The sequence below is a fragment of the Borostomias antarcticus genome (assembly GCF_949987555.1).
Source record: "Borostomias antarcticus genome assembly, chromosome: 11".
NCBI lineage: Eukaryota > Metazoa > Chordata > Actinopteri > Stomiiformes > Stomiidae > Borostomias > Borostomias antarcticus.
Genome location: NC_140244.1, coordinates 24654770 through 24675514, shown reverse-complemented (window position 1 = coordinate 24675514; position 20745 = coordinate 24654770). Strand labels below are relative to the sequence as shown.

The 20745-nt window shown below is 45.8% G+C and overlaps 1 protein-coding gene across 2 annotated transcripts; it reads left to right on the top strand.

Moving 5' to 3' along the window:
• The first annotated feature begins 1585 nt into the window (after positions 1 to 1585).
• On the top strand, positions 1586 to 20480 carry LOC311315243 (protein NDRG3-like). Of its 2 annotated transcripts, XM_084445861.1 has the most exons (17): positions 1586 to 1685; positions 4369 to 4453; positions 4574 to 4606; positions 7537 to 7642; positions 10535 to 10655; positions 10955 to 11017; positions 11558 to 11618; positions 11753 to 11839; positions 11927 to 11983; positions 13638 to 13741; positions 14199 to 14264; positions 14773 to 14824; positions 14939 to 14986; positions 15213 to 15248; positions 15506 to 15557; positions 16146 to 16163; positions 18255 to 20480. In XM_084445861.1, exons 2-17 carry the CDS (start codon positions 4397 to 4399, stop codon positions 18422 to 18424), a joined length of 1131 nt encoding a protein of 376 aa, XP_084301987.1. In that variant the 5' UTR covers positions 1586 to 1685; positions 4369 to 4396; the 3' UTR covers positions 18425 to 20480. The 2 variants fall into 2 exon arrangements, with proteins under 2 accessions (XP_084301987.1, XP_084301988.1); XM_084445862.1 differs by lacking the exon at positions 16146 to 16163.
• Positions 20481 to 20745: the final 265 nt, after the last annotated feature.

Below are 20745 nucleotides of genomic sequence, written 5' to 3'. Positions count from 1 at the left end.
ATGTTAATTGCAGGTATCCCTCTGTCCTGAAAAATGACCAAACCTTTTACAGATAAGGAGCATCCCAAAACTAATCAAACTTTATTTGTACAACACATTTCATGCAATTAGGCAACAGGTGTCCTTAACATAATAAAACTCAGTACCAGCTAGCCTTTACTGTAAACAGACCATTTTGTTATGTCAGCTTTGTGTAATGTCATTAATGCTTGGGTATTTTGTTGTATGTTTTGTGTACTTATTTGGCACTTAGTCACATCCTTATTTTTGCCATGTCGGTACTTTGATCCTTTATTTATTTTACTTCAAGTTTAATTTATTATTGTACGTTTGTGTCTGTCTGTTCATCAGAGTATTGCTGTTGTTTTTTGGTAGTTGGCCTGCCGAGCTCAGCAGGGTTGCACTGTATGCTATAGATGTATAGCTAGTGTGTGGAAAGCAGGTGGGCGCAGCAGATGGCCCAGTGTGCATTCAGAGCAGCGGGCCAGCTCCTTATGGCCATGCCACTGTGTGACAGCACCGCTTTCGGTCTTAAAACTGACCGACTGGTCTCTGCACTCAGCCATTTATCTCTGCATATCATACATGGTTATGTACCCAAGTCCCATTCCACAAATCTTTTGTGTCTGTTGTCAGGTAATTTTATTTAGGACTGTTATATCTTAATCCAGAATGCAACAATTGAAACTGATGTTTTAATTATTTTGTCCATGTGATATAAATAAACGAACTGAAATGTATTTGTTGGTGTTATTGGAGAAAGCGAGTTGCCCTAACCGACAAAGGCGGGGGTGGAGGGCGGTGGTGTTTCAGAACAAATTGGTCTCTCCCTCATATTACCATCTCACCATCCGTCCCTCATATTACCAACTCACCATCCGTCCCTCATATTACCATCTCACCACCCGTCCCTCATATTACCATCTCACCATCCGTCCCTCATATTACCATCTCACCATCCGTCCCTCATATTACCATCTCACCATCCGTCCCTCATATTACCATCTCACCACCCGTCCCTCATATTACCATCTCACCATCCGTCCCTCATATTACCATCTCACCATCTCTCCCTCATATTACCATCTCACCATCCGTCCCTCATATTACCATCTCACCATCTCTCCCTCATATTACCATCTCACCATCCGTCCCTCATATTACCATCTCACCATCTCTCCCTCATATTACCATCTCACCATCTCTCCCTCATATTACCATCTCACCATCCGTCCCTCATATTACCATCTCACCATCCGTCCCTCATATTACCATCTCACCATCCGTCCCTCATATTACCATCTCACCATCCGTCCCTCATATTACCATCTCACCATCCGTCCCTCATATTACCATCTCACCATCCGTCCCTCATATTACCATCTCACCATCCGTCCCTCATATTACCATCTCACCATCCGTCCCTCATATTACCATCTCACCATCCGTCCCTCATATTACCATCTCACCATCCGTCCCTCATATTACCATCTCACCATCCGTCCCTCATATTACCATCTCACCATCTCTCCCTCATATTACCATCTCACCATCCGTCAGAGAAGCTCCGCCCTGGAGGACACCGCGTGGACTCAAGTTGAAAGCTGTAATCGCCTTCCATACTATTACCTGCGGCATCTGAGCTAGAAAACGTAACGTTAGCGAGCTAACTCTTCGGTCAACGGGTGAGTAGGCTATGATACATAGTTGTAGACATGTAGCTTGCTAACATTACTTCCATTTTAGTGGCCAGCACTATCGGGGGAGCTAGACTAGCTTCCTGGCCATAGCTAGACTAGATACGTAGCAAGTATATTGTTAGCATGGCTAGCTAACTCAAACCACCGTACCTAGCTATAGCCTGTCCTTATGTAGCTATCATGAGTTATATCTAGCTAACATTAGCTACGTAACTTAAATTACGCTAATGGAATCATTCGCTGACGATAACATAGCTAGCCTACTTGTTTACTAACTATGCTAGCTAGTTACCTAGCCTGACTATGGTGAGTAACACTGTTAGACGTTAGTGTTAAACGATAGTGTTATTAATACATCCATGATACCTAGCTTGTTCTATTAATACATCCATGATACCTAGCTTGTTCTATTAATACATCCATGATACCTAGCTTGTTCTATTAATACATCCATGATACCTAGCTAGTTCTATTAATACATCCATGATACCTAGCTAGTTCTATTAACACATCCATGATACCTAGCTAGTTCTATTAATACATCCATGATACCTAGCTAGTTCTATTAATACATCCATGATACCTAGCTAGTTCTATTAATACATCCATGATACCTAGCTAGTTCTATTAATACATCCATGATACCTAGCTAGTTCTATTAATACATTCATGATACCTAGCTAGTTCTATTAATATATCCATGATACCTAGCTAGTTCTATTAATACATCCATGATACCTAGCTAGTTCTATTAATACATCCATGATACCTAGCTAGTTCTATTAATACATCCATGATACCTAGCTAGTTCTATTAATACATCCATGATACCTAGCTAGTTCTATTAATACATCCATGATACCTAGCTAGTTCTATTAATACATCCATGATACCTAGCTAGTTCTATTAATACATCCATGATACCTAGCTAGTTCTATTAATACACCCATGATACCTAGCTAGTTCTATTAATACATCCATGATACCTAGCTAGGTCTATTAATACATCCATGATACCTAGCTAGTTCTATTAATACATCCATGATACCTAGCTAGTTATATTAATACATCCATGATACCTAGCTAGTTCTATTAATACATCAATGATACCAAGCTAGTTCTATTAATACATCAATGATACCTAGCTAGTTCTATTAATACCTCCATGATACCTAGCTAGTTCTATTAATACATCCATGATACCTAGCTAGTTCTATTAATACATCCATGATACCTAGCTTGTTCTATTAATACATCCATGATACCTAGCTAGTTCTATTAATACATCCATGATACCTAGCTAGTTCTATTAATACATCCATGATACCTAGCTAGGTCTATTAATACATCCATGATACCTAGCTAGTTCTATTAATACATCCATGATACCTAGCTAGTTCTATTAATACATCCATGATACCTAGCTAGTTCTATTAATACATCCATGATACCTAGCTAGTTCTATTAATACATCCATGATACCTAGCTAGGTCTATTAATACATCCATGATACCTAGCTAGTTCTATTAATACATCCATGATACCTAGCTAGTTCTATTAATACATCCATGATACCTAGCTAGTTCTATTAATACATCCATGATACCTAGCTAGTTCTATTAATACATCCATGATACCTAGCTAGGTAGCTAGCTGCCTAACGTCAAAACCACGGCGAAGACGTTTAGCTTGCTTGCTAAGTAGCTAGATAGCTCGCTCTACGTTAGCTACAAACCTACGGTAGCAAACTGAACATAATCATAATAAACAGCTGAGCCTGCTATAGCTAACGTTACACTGACTTGATTCAGTATACCAACGAGGTATTAATGTAGCCTGGTTACATCTGACCAGTGTGTTATACATGTACAGAGCAAAATAGCTAGATATCTAGTAACGACTAAACACAAATACCAGCCAGGCATGGACTGCTGTCCAGATGGTCTGCACACTGACAACCTGACTGACGTGTGGACTGGACACTTAAGACTTCCTATCTGCTGTCTGTCTGTGCCTGCCTTATCTGCCTGTCTGTCTTTGCCTCTGTGTCCACCTGGATCTCATGTCCATCTGGATCTGTCCGCATGCCTTATCTGTCTGGTTCTCTGGTAGATCAATAGGGCGGCTCAGGAGGTAGAGCGGATCATCCAATGATTGTAGGACCATTGGTTCGAATCCCAGCTCCTCCTGTCCACAAGCCGACGTGTCCTTGAAGACACTAAAACCCAATGAGCACGCTAGCACCTTGCATGGCAGCTGCCGCCATTGGTGTGTGAATGGGTGTGTGTGTGTGTGTGTGTGAATAGGTGAATGAGAGGCAATTGTAAAGTGCTTTACATAAGTGCAGACCATTTATCAACAATGGATGTAATCTAGGCTGAGTGTTGTGATCAGATATCACGGTAATTTCCCTGTAGAGAAGCCTGGAGAGAGACTCCCCTCCTCTGGCAGGCTTGTCAGGTCACCATAGTCAGCCTGGGACAAGATCAGGCTTCAGGAACTGAGCAGCTCCTATGCATATTCTGTCTGAGGTTTCTGCTTCTCTCTGGTGTGACCTGTCCTCTCCTCTCACTGCTCTCTTGTGTTGGTGTGTGTTCTTGTGGTTGGCTGGCTGGCTGTTTCTGCTCCCATCAAGAAGACTCTCTTCCTCTGTGTCTGTCTCTCTCAGGTGTGATTGACAGCTGTCTGAGCCTATCATGGAGGAGCTCCAGGATGTCCAGCTCACTGAGATAAAGCCCCTGTTGACAAACCAGGTGAGTGTGATGATGATGCTTCCAGACACAATGCTCCTACTTATGCGTGTGTGCTGCTCACAGTGGAAGACGCTGTGTGTAGATGCATGGTGGCTCATCCCAGATCTCTGCTCTTTCCAGAGTGGGCGAAACTTCCAAGACTTCGACTGTCAGGTGAGCAAATCAGGGGTGGGGGCGGTATGGAGGGGTGGGTGGGTGTGCGTTCGTGCCCGAGTTGCGGGGGGCTGGATTGGGTAATGGTGGAGGTATTAAGTGGATTGTTTGGGTTCGGGAGGGGTGATGTAACGGGGTGGGTATGCGGGGGCGGAACAGAGGGTATACGTGTGATGAGCAGGGTTGTTATGGTAAGAGCGCATTACATCACCACCCTCATCAGTGGAAGCGGTAGTGAAGCTGGTTGTCATGGCGATACCTTTCACGACAGGGAGGGGGTTGCAGCACCATCCCTGTCTCTATGACAACCCAACCTCCTACTCTACCAGCTAGAAGGTGCCCTAGATTATGTCCATCAAAACCAACAGATCAACCAGAGATTGCGCAGAGACTGTGGCTGTATGGATAGTAGTCTGGTGAAGTGTAGTATAGTAGTGTGGCGCCCTCTAGAGCTGGTTTCCTGAACTGCACAGCTGCAAGCACCCATCTAAGCACTTGTAGGCAGTAGCTGGTGAGCTTGATCTGTCCTCCCTGCTGCTCAACCCCTCAGTCCTCCCCCTCCCCAGCTCCTCCTTCTCGGGAGGAACCCTTCCTCCCTTTCCCTCCTCTCCCTCAGCCAACCTGACCTCCCTAATCCTCTTACCCAGGGCTCCTGGCCGACAGACAGCATGGGAGGCTTTGTGCTTAGCCAGCCAGAAACCACCTCCCTCTCCCTGCTCTCTTTCCTCACCCCACCGTTCCAAGCTTGCTAGCTCTCATTCACTCGTGCCTCTCCGTCTCTTTTACACATTCTGTCCCCTGCTTGGAGAGCAGCTGCTGCCATCAAAAACATTCACTTGTCCCTGCTGGGCTCAGCGCTCTCTCTCTCTCTCTCTCCTTTCCTCCTCGTCTCCGCTCGTCTGTTCTCTTCTGGTGGCCCTGCCTCCTCCAGCCAACTGCCACTGCCACCTCCCTTCTAGAACACAGGGACAGCTCTCCTCTCTGCTCCTTGTTCCTCCTCCTCTCCCCTCTTCATTTCCTCTTCCTCTCCTTTCCCGTCTACTCCTCTACCCTGGTCTCTCTGGAGACAACATGACAGCTGTGCTGGACTTGGACCAGACTGCTTGTTCAGTCGTTGGAGTGGTGAGTGCTGTTAGCTCATGCTAGCTTGTGTTTATATTAGCTGATGTTAGCGTCTGGGTGAAGGTACTGGTGAGTCGTTTTTAGATGTTGATTCAGTGCAGGAAGCCATGGGTTTGTGTGATGAATAAGTTGATGAGGAGGGGGGCTACTTAGTCGCTTTATTGCAGCTTGCTGACAGGGGGGCGGGGGTCTGTATACCAAAGAGGCAGGAGGGAGGATCTAATTTCGCTGTAACAAGGAAAGGGAGAGGTGAGGGGAATGTGCATTTTTCATTTCTCTCGATAGCTATGTTATCGTCATGATAACCAGAGTACGGTTAGTGATCTGAGAGCACCTGGACTCATCTCATCTGGATTGGATGATTCCGTCTGTGTGGAAGGGGAAAAAAACGTTGAGTTCCAGTCCAGATTTTCTCAGATCTTCAGTTTCGACACATTTGATCCGTCAGTCTCAGATCTTGATGGATTTTGTGTGAACCCTTTTGGATCCGAGTCCAACTGATGGAATGCGAGCTAGACAGCCAATTACTGACAAATATTTTCCAAACGATCCCTCGCGTTGACCTACCAAATGACCTAAGCTAGCCCAAATTCTGTTTGACTTGTTTAAAAACTGTTTTGAGACTACCATCAGTATGGCTTAAGTCCATCATTACTTCCATCCCATATGTCTGAAAATGGCTAAGGACATTCTTTTTCTGCAATTAAAGGACATTGGCATTGTGCATATTGTAAACCAAATCGTCTTACAATGTTTGGACCGTTTGGAACAGTCTAGAGAATTATGTCTTGTATTGCCTGTTTAAGAAAAAGCGGCCTCTGTGCTCGAATCGCATTTGGCACGCTGGCCCTTCATATTGAGACAGACCGATTATGTGGGCACTGAGGAGGATAGACCATAGTCTGTGTGAAAACGGATTACACAGACAAATATCACGTATATAAGTGGGTGTATTTAAGTTTTATTTGCAGTTTTTGTCTCATTGAAATGAATGATGGAATGTAGAGTTGTTAGTGGTGGCAGTTGGTGATTTGAAAATATACACACCTTTTGCAAACTGTAACTACCTCTACATTTTCAATTCACAGTTCTTTCACATATTTTACACCAAAATGTTCTGATTTTCATGCTTTCACTCAAATTAGTATTCAAATGAGCCTGGCATCGGCATCCTGATCACATAAGCTCACATTGTGTTTCTCTCCACAGATCAGGGCTGAGTTCCCAGAGGCATCGTAGCGCTACGTTCATCGTAAGCTATGGCGTTCATCATAGCGCTACGATGCCTCTGGGAAACTCAGCCCATTCTGGTCACACTTAAGCTGTGTTCGAAACCGTTCCCTATTCCCTATATAGTGCAGTATATAGTACACCCGCCATTTTTTTGGGAGTGTTCGAATTCTCAAGTTAATTTCATTCACTATATAGTCCACTACAAAATACCCACAATGCACATTGATTTCCAGTGAACAGAAGTAATAGAAATAAAATAAATTAAATAAGTCATATCATCCATAGTAGTCTCTTCTCAATACGTGTATACATGCAAGTACACAAAATTCATGCTCAATAAAAATAAAAATCTCACAAGTGCAATTGGCATGTTTGCATGCATTTCAAATTAATTTGAGATATCACCCAGCCCTGTAATGAGGAATTAGAGGCAGATATTTGTGATTGGTTGAAAGGCCTTAACCCTGGTCTGTGATTGATTGACGGGCCCTAACAATTGTTGTTTGTGTGTTCGACAGACCCGTATCCTTGTGTATGATTGGTTGAAAAGTCCTAACCCTTGGTAACTTTGACAGGAGCATGATGTTGAGACCGCCCACGGCGTACTGCATGTGACGATGAGTGGTGTTCCCAGAGGCAACCGACCCGTCATTCTCACCTACCATGACATCGGTCTGAACCGTGAGTACAGACCTGACTGGGATGGGGGGAGGGGTAGAGAGTTGAGGGAGAGGAGAGATCGAGCTAGAGTGTTATTGAGGGAGGAGAGATGAAGGAGCTAGAGTGTTAATGAGGGAGGAGAGATGAAGGAGCTAGAGTGTTATTGAGGGAGGAGAGATGAAGGAGCTAGAGTGTTATTGAGGGAGGAGAGATGAAGGAGCTAGAGTGTTATTGAGGGAGGAGAGATGAAGGAGCTAGAGTGTTAATGAGGGAGGAGAGATGAAGGAGCTAGAGTGTAACTGAGGGAGGAGAGATGAAGGAGCTAGAGTGTTATTGAGGGAGGAGAGATGAAGGAGCTAGAGTGTTAATGAGGGAGGAGAGATGAAGGAGCTAGAGTGTAACTGAGGGAGGAGAGATGAAGGAGCTAGAGTGTAACTGAGGGAGGAGAGATGAAGGAGCTAGAGTGTTAATGAGGGAGGAGAGATGAAGGAGCTAGAGTGTTAATGAAGGAGGAGAGATGAAGGAGCTAGAGTGTTAATGAGGGAGGAGAGATGAAGGAGCTAGAGTGTTAATGAAGGAGGAGAGATGAAGGAGCTAGAGTGTTAATGAGGGAGGAGAGATGAAGGAGCTAGAGTGTTATTGAGGGAGGAGAGATGAAGGAGCTAGAGTGTTAATGAGGGAGGAGAGATGAAGGACCTAGAGTGTTAATGAGGGAGAAGAAGAGAGGAGAAACGTCTAGAGAGGGAAAGGGGACGAGAATTCTTCCCTCCTTGCAGGTCTTCACTGTCTGTCCTGCCAACAGGGTTTAGCGTCGCAGCAGTGTTAAGAACAGGGTTTAGCTTCTCAGCAGTGTTAAGAACATGGTTTAGGCTACTCAGCAGTGTTAAGAACAGAGTTCAGGCTACTCAGCAGGGTTAATAAGAGTTTAGGCTACTCAGCAGAGTGAAGAACAGGGTTTAGGGTACTCAGCAGTGTTAAGAACAGAGTTCAGGTTACTCAGCAGTGTTAAGAACAGGGTTTAGGCTACTCAGCAGTGTTAAGAACAGGGTTTAGCTTCTCAGCAGTGTTAAGAACAGGGTTTAGCGTCTCAGCAGTGTTAAGAACAGGGTTTAGCTTCTCAGCAGTGTTAAGAACAGGGTTTAGGCTACGCAGCAGTGTTAGGAAAAGCGAGATGGCAGCGATAGGAATGGCTAGTTACCAGTGTTGGAGATGGCTGGTTAGGTGGTAGGTAGCCCAGGGGTCAGAGTCTTTGCTGACTGAAAGGTTGCTGGTTCAAGACCGGTCCAGGCCATTTGACAATCATTGTGCCCTTGAGCAATGTACATATACCCAACACTAGCTCAAATAAAATAAAATATTCTAAGTTGCTTTTGATAAGTGCCTGCTTATCAACCCGTGTATGTTGCATGCATGCATACGTGCGTCTGACATGCATATACCAGAGTCCACCACCATTGGCAAGTAAATTTTGCTTTGTACATAAAAACTAAGCTTAGCGTTTACCTGGGCACTTCCGCTTGACTACCCGAAGCAAGACCCTGGAGCACGCATATCGTTTTGCCCAAAACACTTTGCTACCTCTGTAATAAACGTATAGACGATATGAGTGCTCCAGTGTCTTGCTTCGGGTAGTCAAGTTGAAGTGCCCAGGTAAACCTTTTTGCTGTACATGGTCCTTTACTGTAGAGTGTCATAGAAATTGTAGTTTAACCACCTCACCACCTCCCTCAACCTTTCACATAGCTGTGCTAATCTAATTTATGACAGGATGACCTCCAGGAGGTCGACAAACCTAGACGTTGTCTGCTCCAGAATAACCATCCTTTGTCCCATTGTCCCTGCAAGAATTACCTCATGTCACGTATTCTCGACCACTGTTGATGATGTCCGCCATTTAATATGACGTGTACAGATAGGTTAGCCAATCGCCTCCCTGGAAGCGTCATACCTGTGTATTGCTTGAATATAAGGCGGCGCAAGACAAGCCTACTCCACTTCTGCTGGATACCACTCACGTGTGTTATCCTGGAAGTCCTTGCGCTCGTATGTTTTCTCAATAAACCAGACTAAACCTCTTTGAGCGAACCTTGACAAATCTTTTTACTTTCGATCAGATTTAATTCCATTACAAGAGCACCAAACCCTCATATTTGGAGACTTGGCTGAAGCGCGTTGGACCTGACCCTTGGAACTTTAAGCTGTGTGTTTATTCTACTCAGTAGTCTATTCTACTAGGCCAAAAACATTTCAAACCCCAGCCAGGACAGCACAGTAGTAAATGAAAATAGAGCATCTTTAAACATCAGTTTGTAATTTATGGAGCAGATAGACAATTATCAATGTTCAGAGTGGCAGTTGGGATTTGAATTTGTCGCTGTGCATTTTTGACACTAGTTTGAAATCTACCTTTACATTGTGGCAACACATAATGGGCGCCTGCCCTTGAACTACAGCTCCCATGATCCCCCACTAGGAGTACAGAGCTTGAGGTGTTTAGTAGCTTTTTTTGGTGCTTGCTATTAGTTCAACCCTGTAAAAAGCATTGATCCACTGTGGTGCAGTAACACTATACAGACAACAGTGGGAGACCAAATGAACAGTAGATTATCATACAGTACCATCTTATTGCATGGCCTGTTTTCAGTGTGTGTGTTTTTTTTTTTTTACGTTTTGGGGTTCTTTTAATATTAACAATTTTAATCACTGATATTTTAATTGATTACTTACTTTCAAATAAATGCATTTTAGACCAAACAAAAAATATGATGGGTATATATGCCAACTCTATAGATTAATCTAAAGTAGAAAAGCCCACGCTACTTACACATTGAACAACTGTACATGCTGACCACAGGGGTGGTGGATGTCCCTCTTTGGAACCGTACTAGTGTCTGCTTGTCTCTCTCTCTACAGACAAGTCTTGTTTCAACACACTGTTCAACTTTGAGGACATGCAGGAGATCACTCAGCACTTTGCAGTGGTCCACGTCGACGCACCTGGACAGCAGGAGAACGCCCCGCCCTTCCCCACAGGGTAAGACCATCATCATCATCCATTCATCCATCCATCCATCCATCCATCATTCATCCATCCATCCATCCATCCATCCATCCATCCATCCATCATTCATCCATCCATCCATCCATCCATCCATCATTCATCCATCCATCCATCCATCCATCCATCATTCATTCATCATCCATCCATCAATCATCCATCAATCATCATCAATCAATCATCAGATAATCTTACTCATTCTGATCATTTTCTGTGTACTGTGTCTGATTGGGTAAGCACCATCTCCCTGTGTGTTTCCTGTGTGTGTGTGATAGGTACCAGTATCCCACTATGGATGAGTTGGCTGAAATGCTTCCATCTGTTCTTACTCACATCAAGTAAGTGTTTCTCCCTGTGTGTGTGTGCGTGCGTGTGTGTGTGTGTGTGTGTGTGCGTGTGTGGGTGTGTGTTAGGGCTGTCAAAAGAAAATCTAAGTTTGAAAAAAATTTGAATATTATTTTTTAAAAGAAGTTTGAACCTAAATTTGAGAGTTTGAATATTGTAATATTAATAAATATGATTTATCAAAAAATCGATTTACATTAATAACAGAACATTTATAGGCTACAATCTATTTACGGGCAATAATCCAGACCCAGCACCTTATCGAAAGATGAAAGTTAACACCTCAGCGAGGGGTAACAGTGTTCACAGTACAATATTACAGTCAAGGGTTATTTTATTAGGCTATTATATTCATGAAAAATCTTTCTTCTTTTGAATGTATAAATTCGAATATCGTTCGAACTCTACTAAATTAATTCGAATATATTCGAACTCAATTTTATGGCACTTTTGACCGCCTTAGTGTGTGTGTGCGTGCGTGTGTGTCTGTGTGTGCCTTAATATCTCTTACTGTGGTGGTTGCATGTTGACAGGGTGACCAGTGTGATTGGCATCGGCGTGGGGGCAGGGGCCTACATCCTCTCCAGACTGGCGGTAAGTCCCACCTACTCAGCTCTAGACTGTAGTACTGCGCTAACGGTAGTAACGTTACTGTTCTAATACCACGCTTGCGTAGTGTGGAAACTAGCCACTGTCCTTCTCTCATTCCTGTCGTCTGCTGTCCTCAGCTCAACGACCCCGCCCTGGTGGAGGGGCTGGTGCTCATTAACGTGGACCCCTGTGCCAAGGGGTGGATAGACTGGGCGGCATCAAAGGTGAGTTCCACATGCGCGCACACACACACACACACACACACATGCATATAGATGTTACCTTAAAGAGCGTGTCCATTGTTGTTTCAGCTGAGCGGCTGGACCAGTAACCTGGTGGACATTGTGATGGGACACCACTTCAGCGATGTGAGTCTAGAGGCCGTCTTTGTTTGTAATAGTGTGGTTTTTTGGTCTCTTCTCTGTCTATACAGGGTTTCTCTTCTCTGTCTATACGGGGTTTCTCTACTCTGTCTCTCCTGGGGTCTCTTCTCTGTCTATACAGGGTTTCTCTACTCTGTCTCTCCTGGGGTCTCTTCTCTGTCTATACAGGGTTTCTCTACTCTCTCTCCTGGGGTCTCTTCTCTGTCTATACAGGGTTTCTCTACTCTGTCTCCTGGGGTCTCTTCTCTGTCTATACAGGGTTTCTCTTCTCTGTCTCCCCTGGGGTCTCTTCTCTGTCTCTCCTGGGGTCTCTTCTCTGTCTCTCCTGGGGTCTCTTCTCTGTCTCTCCTGGGGTCTCTTCTCTGTCTCTCCTGGGGTCTCTTCTCTGTCTCTCCTGGGGTCTCTTCTCTGTCTATACAGGGTCTCTCTTCTCTGTCTCTCCTGGGGTCTCTTCTCTGTCTATACAGGGTCTCTCTACTCTGTCTCTCCTGGGGTCTCTTCTCTGTCTCTCCTGGGGTCTCTTCTCTGTCTCTCCTGGGGTCTCTTCTCTGTCTCTCCTGGGGTCTCTTCTCTGTCTATACAGGGTCTCTCTTCTCTGTCTCTCCTGGGGTCTCTTCTCTGTCTCTCCTGGGGTCTCTTCTCTGTCTCTCCTGGGGTCTCTTCTCTGTCTATACAGGGTGTCTCTTCTCTGTCTATACAGGGTTTCTCTACTCTGTCTCTCCTGGGGTCTCTTCTCTGTCTATACAGGGTTTCTCTTCTCTGTCTCTCCTGGGGTCTCTTCTCTGTCTCTCCTGGGGTCTCTTCTCTGTCTATACAGGGTTTCTCTTCTCTGTCTCTCCTGGGGTCTCTTCTCTGTCTATACAGGGTTTCTCTTCTCTGTCTCTCCTGGGGTCTCTTCTCTGTCTATACAGGGTTTCTCTACTCTTGTCTCTCCTGGGGTCTCTTCTCTGTCTCTCCTGGGGTCTCTTCTCTGTCTCTCCTGGGGTCTCTTCTCTGTCTCTCCTGGGGTCTCTTCTCTGTCTATACAGGGTTTCTCTACTCTTGTCTCTCCTGGGGTCTCTTCTCTGTCTCTCCTGGGGTCTCTTCTCTGTCTCTCCTGGGGTCTCTTCTCTGTCTCTCCTGGGGTCTCTTCTCTGTCTATACAGGGTTTCTCTACTCTGTCTCTCCTGGGGTCTCTTCTCTGTCTATACAGGGTTTCTCTACTCTGTCTCTCCTGGGGTCTCTTCTCTGTCTATACAGGGTTTCTCTTCTCTGTCTCTCCTGGGGTCTCTTCTCTGTCTATACAGGGTTTCTCTTCTCTGTCTCTCCTGGGGTCTCTCCTCTGTCTATACAGGGTTTCTCTTCTCTGTCTCTCCTGGGGTCTCTTCTCTGTCTCTCCTGGGGTCTCTTCTCTTGTCTCTCCTGGGGTCTCTTCTCTGTCTATACAGGGTTTCTCTTCTCTGTCTCTCCTGGGGTTCATATATTTATCTATAGACAAATCATTTGTCTAGGTCAACATAGAGCAAGAACAAGACATGTCTCTACTGAGGTTCTACTCTGTCTTTACTGGGGATCTGCACTGTGTGTCTACTGACTGTGTGTGTGTGTGTGCGTGTGTGCGTGTGTGTGTGTGTGCGTGCGTGTGTGTCTGCCATCTCAGGATGAGCTGAGCGAGAACCTGGAGATCATCCAGACGTATCGTCTCCACATCTCTCAGGACATGAACCAGGACAACCTGGCTCTCTTCTGCTACTCCTACAACAGGTCAGGCTACCGTCTGACCCCGAACCTGCTCCGGCTCCAGGGACAGAGATTGTTACTCTACAGCAGGGATCATCAACTGGGCTGGGGGGGCCAAATCCGGCCCCCCAAAGCTTCCCATCCGGCCCTCGGAAGTATTATGAATATCTAAAAAAGAAAAATCGTCCAATATTGAAGCAACACCAAAAATAGTTGAGATCGAAATCATTTTATTAGGAATGATTTTAAGAATGAGTTTAGGAATGAGTTAACTTTCACAAGAAAGTGAAGGTAATATATATTTATATATTATATAATTAAAATAGGATTTGAGTCTGACCCCCACCGTGTCTGCTGAGAGAAATTCTGGCCCTTGGACAAATGTAGCTGATGACCTCTGCTCTGCAGTGTACTCTGATACTTGTGGTGTTCTGTTGATGGATAATGTTCTGTTGATGGATAATGTTTGTTTGTTTGTCAGCCGTCGTGAGTTGGAGATGGAAAGACCCATCCCAGGTCTGACTGATGACACAGCCAACACTATGAGGTACTTCTACGTGGACCCTATGCCCTTAACCCTGACCCTGTCCCTAGCCCTGTCCCTAGCCCTGACCCTGTCCCTAGCCCTGACTCTGTCCCTAGCCCTGACCCTGTCCCTAGCCCTGACCCTGTCCCTAGCCCTGTCCCTAGCCCTGACCCTGTCCCTAGCCCTGTCCCTAGCCCTGACCCTGTCCCTAGCCCTGTCCCTAGCCCTGACCCTGTCCCTAGCCCTGACCCTGTCCCTAGCCCTGACCCTGTCCCTAGCCCTGACCCTGTCCCTAGTCCTGACCCTGTCCCTAGCCCTGACCCTAGCCCTGACCTTGTCCCTAGCCCTGACCCTAGCCCTGACCCTGTCCCTAGCCCTGACCCTGTCCCTAGCCCTGACCCTAGCCCTGACCTTGTCCCTAGCCCTGATCTTGTCCCTAGCCCTGACCCTGTCCCTAGCCCTGACCTTGCCCCTAGCCCTGACCCTTTCCCTAGCTCTCGTGCTTGACCCTTGACCTGTGTTCATCCAGGTGTCCTTCTCTGCTGGTGGTGGGAGATACAGCCCCCGCTGTCGATGCTGTGGTGGGTCCACACTTATCTCTATAGCAACTAGCCTAGCCAATCAGCTTGCCACCTAGTTCTGGACTGTCACCTAGTAGGTTCATGTTGACGTGTGTGTCTCTGCCTGGTCCATAGGTGGAGTGTAACTCCAGGATGAATCCCACCAAATGCACCTTGCTGAAGGTGGGTATGATTGCCATGGTAACTGTGTGTGTGCGTGTGTGCGCGCGCGCGCGTGTGTGCGTGTGCGTGTGCGTGTGTGTGTGTGTGTGTGTGAGAGAGAGGTGTGTGTGTGATCCTGAGCCGTCTCCTCTCTCCTCTAGACGGCTAACTGTTTGTGTGTGTCTCTCTCTCTCCTCTAGACGGCTAACTGTGTGTGTGTGTGTGTGTGTGTGTGTCTCTTCTCTAGATGGCTGACTGTGGAGGTCTTCCTCAGGTGGTCCAGGTGAGTGGGTTACTATGACAACAGTACTTTAATTTATTCTGACCTTGTCCACACGAACACAGGCATTTTTGAAACCGGGCATTTTTCTACACAGTTTGGCCTTCCATCCACATGCAAACAGCATTTTAGGTTGTTGAAAACTGGACATTTTTTAAAACTCCTTCCAGGGTGAACATTTTTTAGAAACTTTGTTTTCAATGTTCATCGTGTGTTAAACTCAGTATGAACGCTGGCCTGTGTGTGTGTGTTTTCCACAGCCTGGTAAACTAGCAGAGGCCTTCAAGTACTTTGTCCAGGGAATGGGCTACAGTGAGTACCACAACCTTATAATGACCCTACTGATCATGTTTACTAATGACACTGCTGCTAAAGTTTAACTCATGATAAATTACAATGTGTTCTCTCGTTCTATACTTACAGTGCATCTGGAAAGATCCCTTCTCTTGTTCTACATTGTTTTATATTACAGCCTTATTCCAAAATGGATGAAATTCCCTTATTTTCTCAAAATTCTACACACAATACCCCTTAATGACAAAATTAAATTGAAAGATATTTTTGCAAATGTATTAAAAATAAAGACACTCATCACACGTGCATATGTATTCACACCCTTTTAATACTTGCTCCATCAGGTTGGATGGGGAGTGTCAGTGAACAGCCATTTTTAGATCTAAGCACTGGGGATATGAATACTTTCCGGGTGCACTGTGTGTGCTGTTCTGTGTGATTGAGATCATTGTCAACTGTCTTGTGTTATTCATGGTTATTATATATTATGTCATTTATGTGGTATGTTCTATTACAGTGATAAGTTAACGTGTTGGTAGATATCCTAAAATACTAAACTGTCTCACACATATTCAAGATTCTGTCTGTCTGTCTGTCTGTCTGCAGTGATTCATAACAACGGGTGTAAGTAGCTGTTTGATGCTTAGATAATATGCATGCCCCACCCCCCCTCCCCCAACACACTGCTGTGTGTGTGTTCCTGAATGTCCACATTTGGGGACAAATGTTGGACATGATACCAGTTGATTGGGGACGACATATCAATTTGGGGACAAAATTGGTGTACCCATTTGGGTTTGGGGTTAGGATTAGGGGATATGGAATGAATGTAGTCAATGCATTGTCCCCAAAAGTTGGCTTATCAACGTGTGTGTGTGTGTGAGAGAGAGAGAGCGAGAGAGAGAGAGAGTGAGAGAGAGCGCGCGCGCTACTCGTTTCTTGAGTGACTCTCGTCCTTCAGGTTTGGACTTCCTCAACTCATCTGCTATAACGATGAGGTGTGTGTGTGTGTGTGCGTGTGTACGTGTGTGTGTGCGTGTGCGTGGGCATGCTGCCGGTTGGACTCCTTTTCATTTTTTCTTCAACAGGGAAAATGAATAGTCCAGCAATCCATGGGGGAGAATAATGAATACAGGTTAGGTAATGAATACAGGTTAGGTAATGAATACAGGTTAGGTTTGGGGTGTCTCTCTCCAGACAGTTACGTTGAATGGCTGCTCTGCGTGTGCTATTTACTGGAGAGTCACTTCCATTTCGTCACCCCAGCTAGTTTTCTCAGGGCGGGTCTAGGGATCAAATTTGACTGGTCGTTGCAGCAGTGAGAGACACTAAATATTTAAAACACGGATGCTGGAGATCTTTGTTCGTTGATAGAATGCAAACGGCAAACTTCTAGCAGTCCACGGTCCAAAATATAATTTCCCGCTTGCATGATGTAACGTTAAAGGATAAATTCACCATTTTGGACTTTAGAGCCTATTCTCAGTTTTACATGAACCTGGCACATGGAGACTAATTTCCCTGACTGCCTTAGTAGCGCTAGCTAGCAGGTGTGCAGGCTCACTCTTGTTTACAGTGCAAGAGCTGTGCAGTATTAGATGGGCGTGAACCGTTCTGGGGTTGTGACTCATCAGCCTGGTTACCATGGGAATGTTGGTTCAATCTCTTCCACCAGCATCATCCTGTCTAATCACATTCCTTAAACAGTGGTTCTCAATTATCTTGGCCTTTGCTTGACCTTCTAATGAAACTTAACTTAGGCTCTATTAAAGAAAGTTATCCAACAAACATAAATCACATAGACACATGGTAGCCTCCAGCTCTTCTGGCCTGGGTTTTTCCTATTGTTCGCTGGGCATACTGGCTAGTTGCTCATTCCGCTCAGGTGTTGCAGGATCAGTCCAGGTGCCATAACTCCCACAGTCTGAGGGATCATGGGAGCTGTAGTTCAGGGACAGGCGCCCATTATGTGTTGCCACAATGTAAAGGAGGATTTCAAACTAGTGTCAAAAATGCACGGCGACAAATTCAAATCCCAACTGCCACTCTGAACATTCATAATTGTCTATCTGCTCCATAAATGACAAACTGACGTTTAAAGATGCTCTATTTTCATTTACTACTGTGCTGTCCTGGCTGGGGTTTGAAATGTTTTTGGCTTGGCTTGTCTGCTGATTACACATTGAGTTGAGAAAGAGAAAATTGCCAGTTGTAGCCCTAGGGTCGGCCATTTTGGGTAGGGTTGCTGATTGGTGGAGTGAGATGTCACTGTTGCGCAGTAGGATTGTGAGTAGTGTATTTCTTCTTCATTGAAAGAAATACCTTACAAGAGGATAGAATTCAGCATACTGTCAAATGTTTGAGATAAAATTCGGAAAGATTTCACATCTACCATGTCATGAAAATGCTGTCTTTTTTCATGAACATGGAGATTTATTGAGTGAGAATTCCAGTACTGTTTACAGCAAAACATTTTGATGGACCGTGGGCTCAATTTTTGATATTTCAAAAATCTGGGCAGTTAACCCCCAGTTTGAGAACCACTGCCTAAACAACCAAACCCCAGTTACCCCACTCCATCCCCTCCCCCCCCTCCCCTCCCCGCACACCCAGCCCTGGACACTTCACCTGCCTTGCTATGGGACTCTATAACGCAAAGATCTTCACTAGCTCAATTCTAATCCGTTTTATGTCCGTCTCTTTCCTGTGCTGTAGTGCCCACCGCCAGTATGACTCGGCTGGTTCGCTCACGTACGCACTCCGCATCCAGCGCGGGCTCGGTGGAAGGAGCACGCAGTCGCACTCACAACGCCTCGCAGCTAGAGGGCGCCGCTGCTGCCGGTCCCGCCCACGCCGGGCCACAGACCATGGAGGTGTCCTGTTAGAACAGCCCCACCTCTCCTCTCCCCAGACTCTCTCTTTTTCTTCTCTTTTTCTACTCGATCTACTTCTTGTCCTCATCTCCCTCTCTTTCCTTTCCCCCCTCTTCTCTTTCCTGTTCTCGTCTTCCTCTCGCTCTCTCGTTCCTCCTTCTCTTCCTCCTTCCATCCGTGTCTCTGTCTTCCGTCTTCCTCCATCCCTCCATTCCTTCTCTCTCTCCCCAGTCCCAGGTTAAAGGTCAAAGGCACCTGGCTGTCAGCAGCCTGGTGTCGGAATAGAACTCTGTATTGATAACCGTATTTGTATTGATGATGACTTTGTATTGATGACTCTTTGTATTGATAACTTTTACGTGATAACGGCTGAGAGAATGTCCTCTGAGGTTATGTAGAGGTTGTCTAGGAGACCTAGATGTTTCTAACAAAGAGGATGTCCTCCAGATCCTGACTATCTAACCTCTACATACTTATCTCCTCTCCTATACCATGTTCCCATACCCCTGTCTCACACACAACCCAGTCACACTCTAACCCTAACTAGCCTCTCCATACCTCTCCTATACCATGTTCCCATACCCCTGTCTCACACAGAACCCAGTCACACTCTAACCCTAACGAGCCTCTCCATACCTCTCCTATACCATGTTCCCATACCCCTGTCTCACACAGAACCCAGTCTGTTGCACTTAACCCCACTTCTTTATCTTGGGTTTTTAAATAATTACTTTTATGTTGTGGATTTGTGAAATGAGTTTTCCTGGTTTGCAAACTGATGTGATTCTATAAGTGGATATTGAAACTATAAGGCAGCATGACTACTGTAGACGGCCATCACTGGTCTCACGTTTCTGTTGTCTGGATGTTTTGTATCTGGGTTGTTTATTTTCTGTTATATAATATTGCAGGTTTTCTCTTTCAAGTTGTTTGAAGTTGCAGAACAGTGCAGCAACAGGGTTACCAGGGTTACCAGCAGATTCCATGGTTAGGGGCTGTGGTCAGGGTTAGAGGCTGTGGTCAGGCCTAGAGGCTGCGGTCAGGGTTAGAGGCTGTGGTCAGGCCTAGAGGCTGCGGTCAGGGTGAGAGGCTGTGGTCAGGCCTAGAGGCTGCGGTCAGGGTGAGAGGCTGTGGTCAGGGTTAGAGGCTGCGGTCAGGGTTAGAGGCTGCGGTCAGGGTTAGAGGCTGTGGTCAGGGTTAGGGGCTGTGGTCAGGGTTAGAGGCTGTGGTCAGGGTTAGAGGCTGTGGTCAGGCCTAGAGGCTGCGGTCAGGGTTGGAGGCTGCGGTCAGGGTTGGAGGCTGTGGTCAGGCCTAGAGGCTGTGGTCAGGGTTAGAGGCTGTGGTCAGGGTTAGAGGCTGCGGTCAGGCCTAGAGGCTGCGGTCAGGGTTAGAGGCTGTGGTCAGGCCTAGAGGCTGTGGTCAGGGTTAGAGGCTGTGGTCAGGGTTAGAGGCTGTGGTCAGGGTTAGAGGCTGCGGTCAGGCCTAGAGGCTGCGGTCAGGCCTAGAGGCTGTGGTCAGGCCTAGAGGCTGCGGTCAGGGTTAGAGGCTGCGGTCAGGGTTAGAGGTTGTGGTCAGGCCTAGAGGCTGCGGTCAGGGTTAGAGGCTGTGGTCAGGCCTAGAGGCTGCGGTCAGGGTTAGAGGCTGTGGTCAGGGTTAGAGGCTGCGGTCAGGCCTAGAGGCTTAGGTCAGGGCTAGAGGCTGCGGTCAGGCCTAGAGGCTGTGGTCAGGGTTAGAGGCTGTGGTCAGGCCTAGAGGCTGTGGTCAGGGTTAAGGTGTAACAGTTGAGGTTAAACTAAAGGCTGCATCCTACCATATTAATGGACCAATAGAAAAGGGTTTGAACCATGATGGGCCATTCCAAAGGACTACTATGGATGATATACTCAACCTTATGACTTATTTAATTCATTTTATTACTTATTACTTTTGTTATTAATATTGTCATCACTAGTCATGGATCTGATTGTACTGTAGCATGTGGCTGTGCTGATACTTTTGGTCCTCTGTTCATTATATTATTATTGCTACATTTGTACTGTTGATGAAATAAAGCTGTTATACAATCCAACGTGTGTGTGTGTGCATATATCAAACTTTGAATAAAAGTGGGTTTTTCCGTTCTGAGGCCAGTTTTGCCAACTATGTTACCAGAGCAACATGTCCTGCCCAGTGAAATGACACCTGGTGGTATTTTATCCAACAAATCACAACTCTAAACAGCATGGCACACACACACACACAGAGTTCTGAGTTGCCTAGTATCAACCTAGTAGTGCAAAAACATGTATCCTTTAGCTGTTAAGTGGAGATATGGATGTTGAGTGTAGGCTAGT

Bases quoted from the DNA above. Each gene is read 5' to 3' on its own strand.
- LOC311315243 (XM_084445861.1), top strand. From the start codon at position 4,397: ATGGAGGAGCTCCAGGATGTCCAGCTCACTGAGATAAAGCCCCTGTTG. The intron at 4,454-4,573 runs GTGAGTGTGATG...TGCTCTTTCCAG, and splicing joins AGCCCCTGTTGACAAACCAG to AGTGGGCGAAACTTCCAAGA. The intron at 7,643-10,534 runs GTGAGTACAGAC...CTCTCTCTACAG, and splicing joins CCATGACATCGGTCTGAACC to ACAAGTCTTGTTTCAACACA.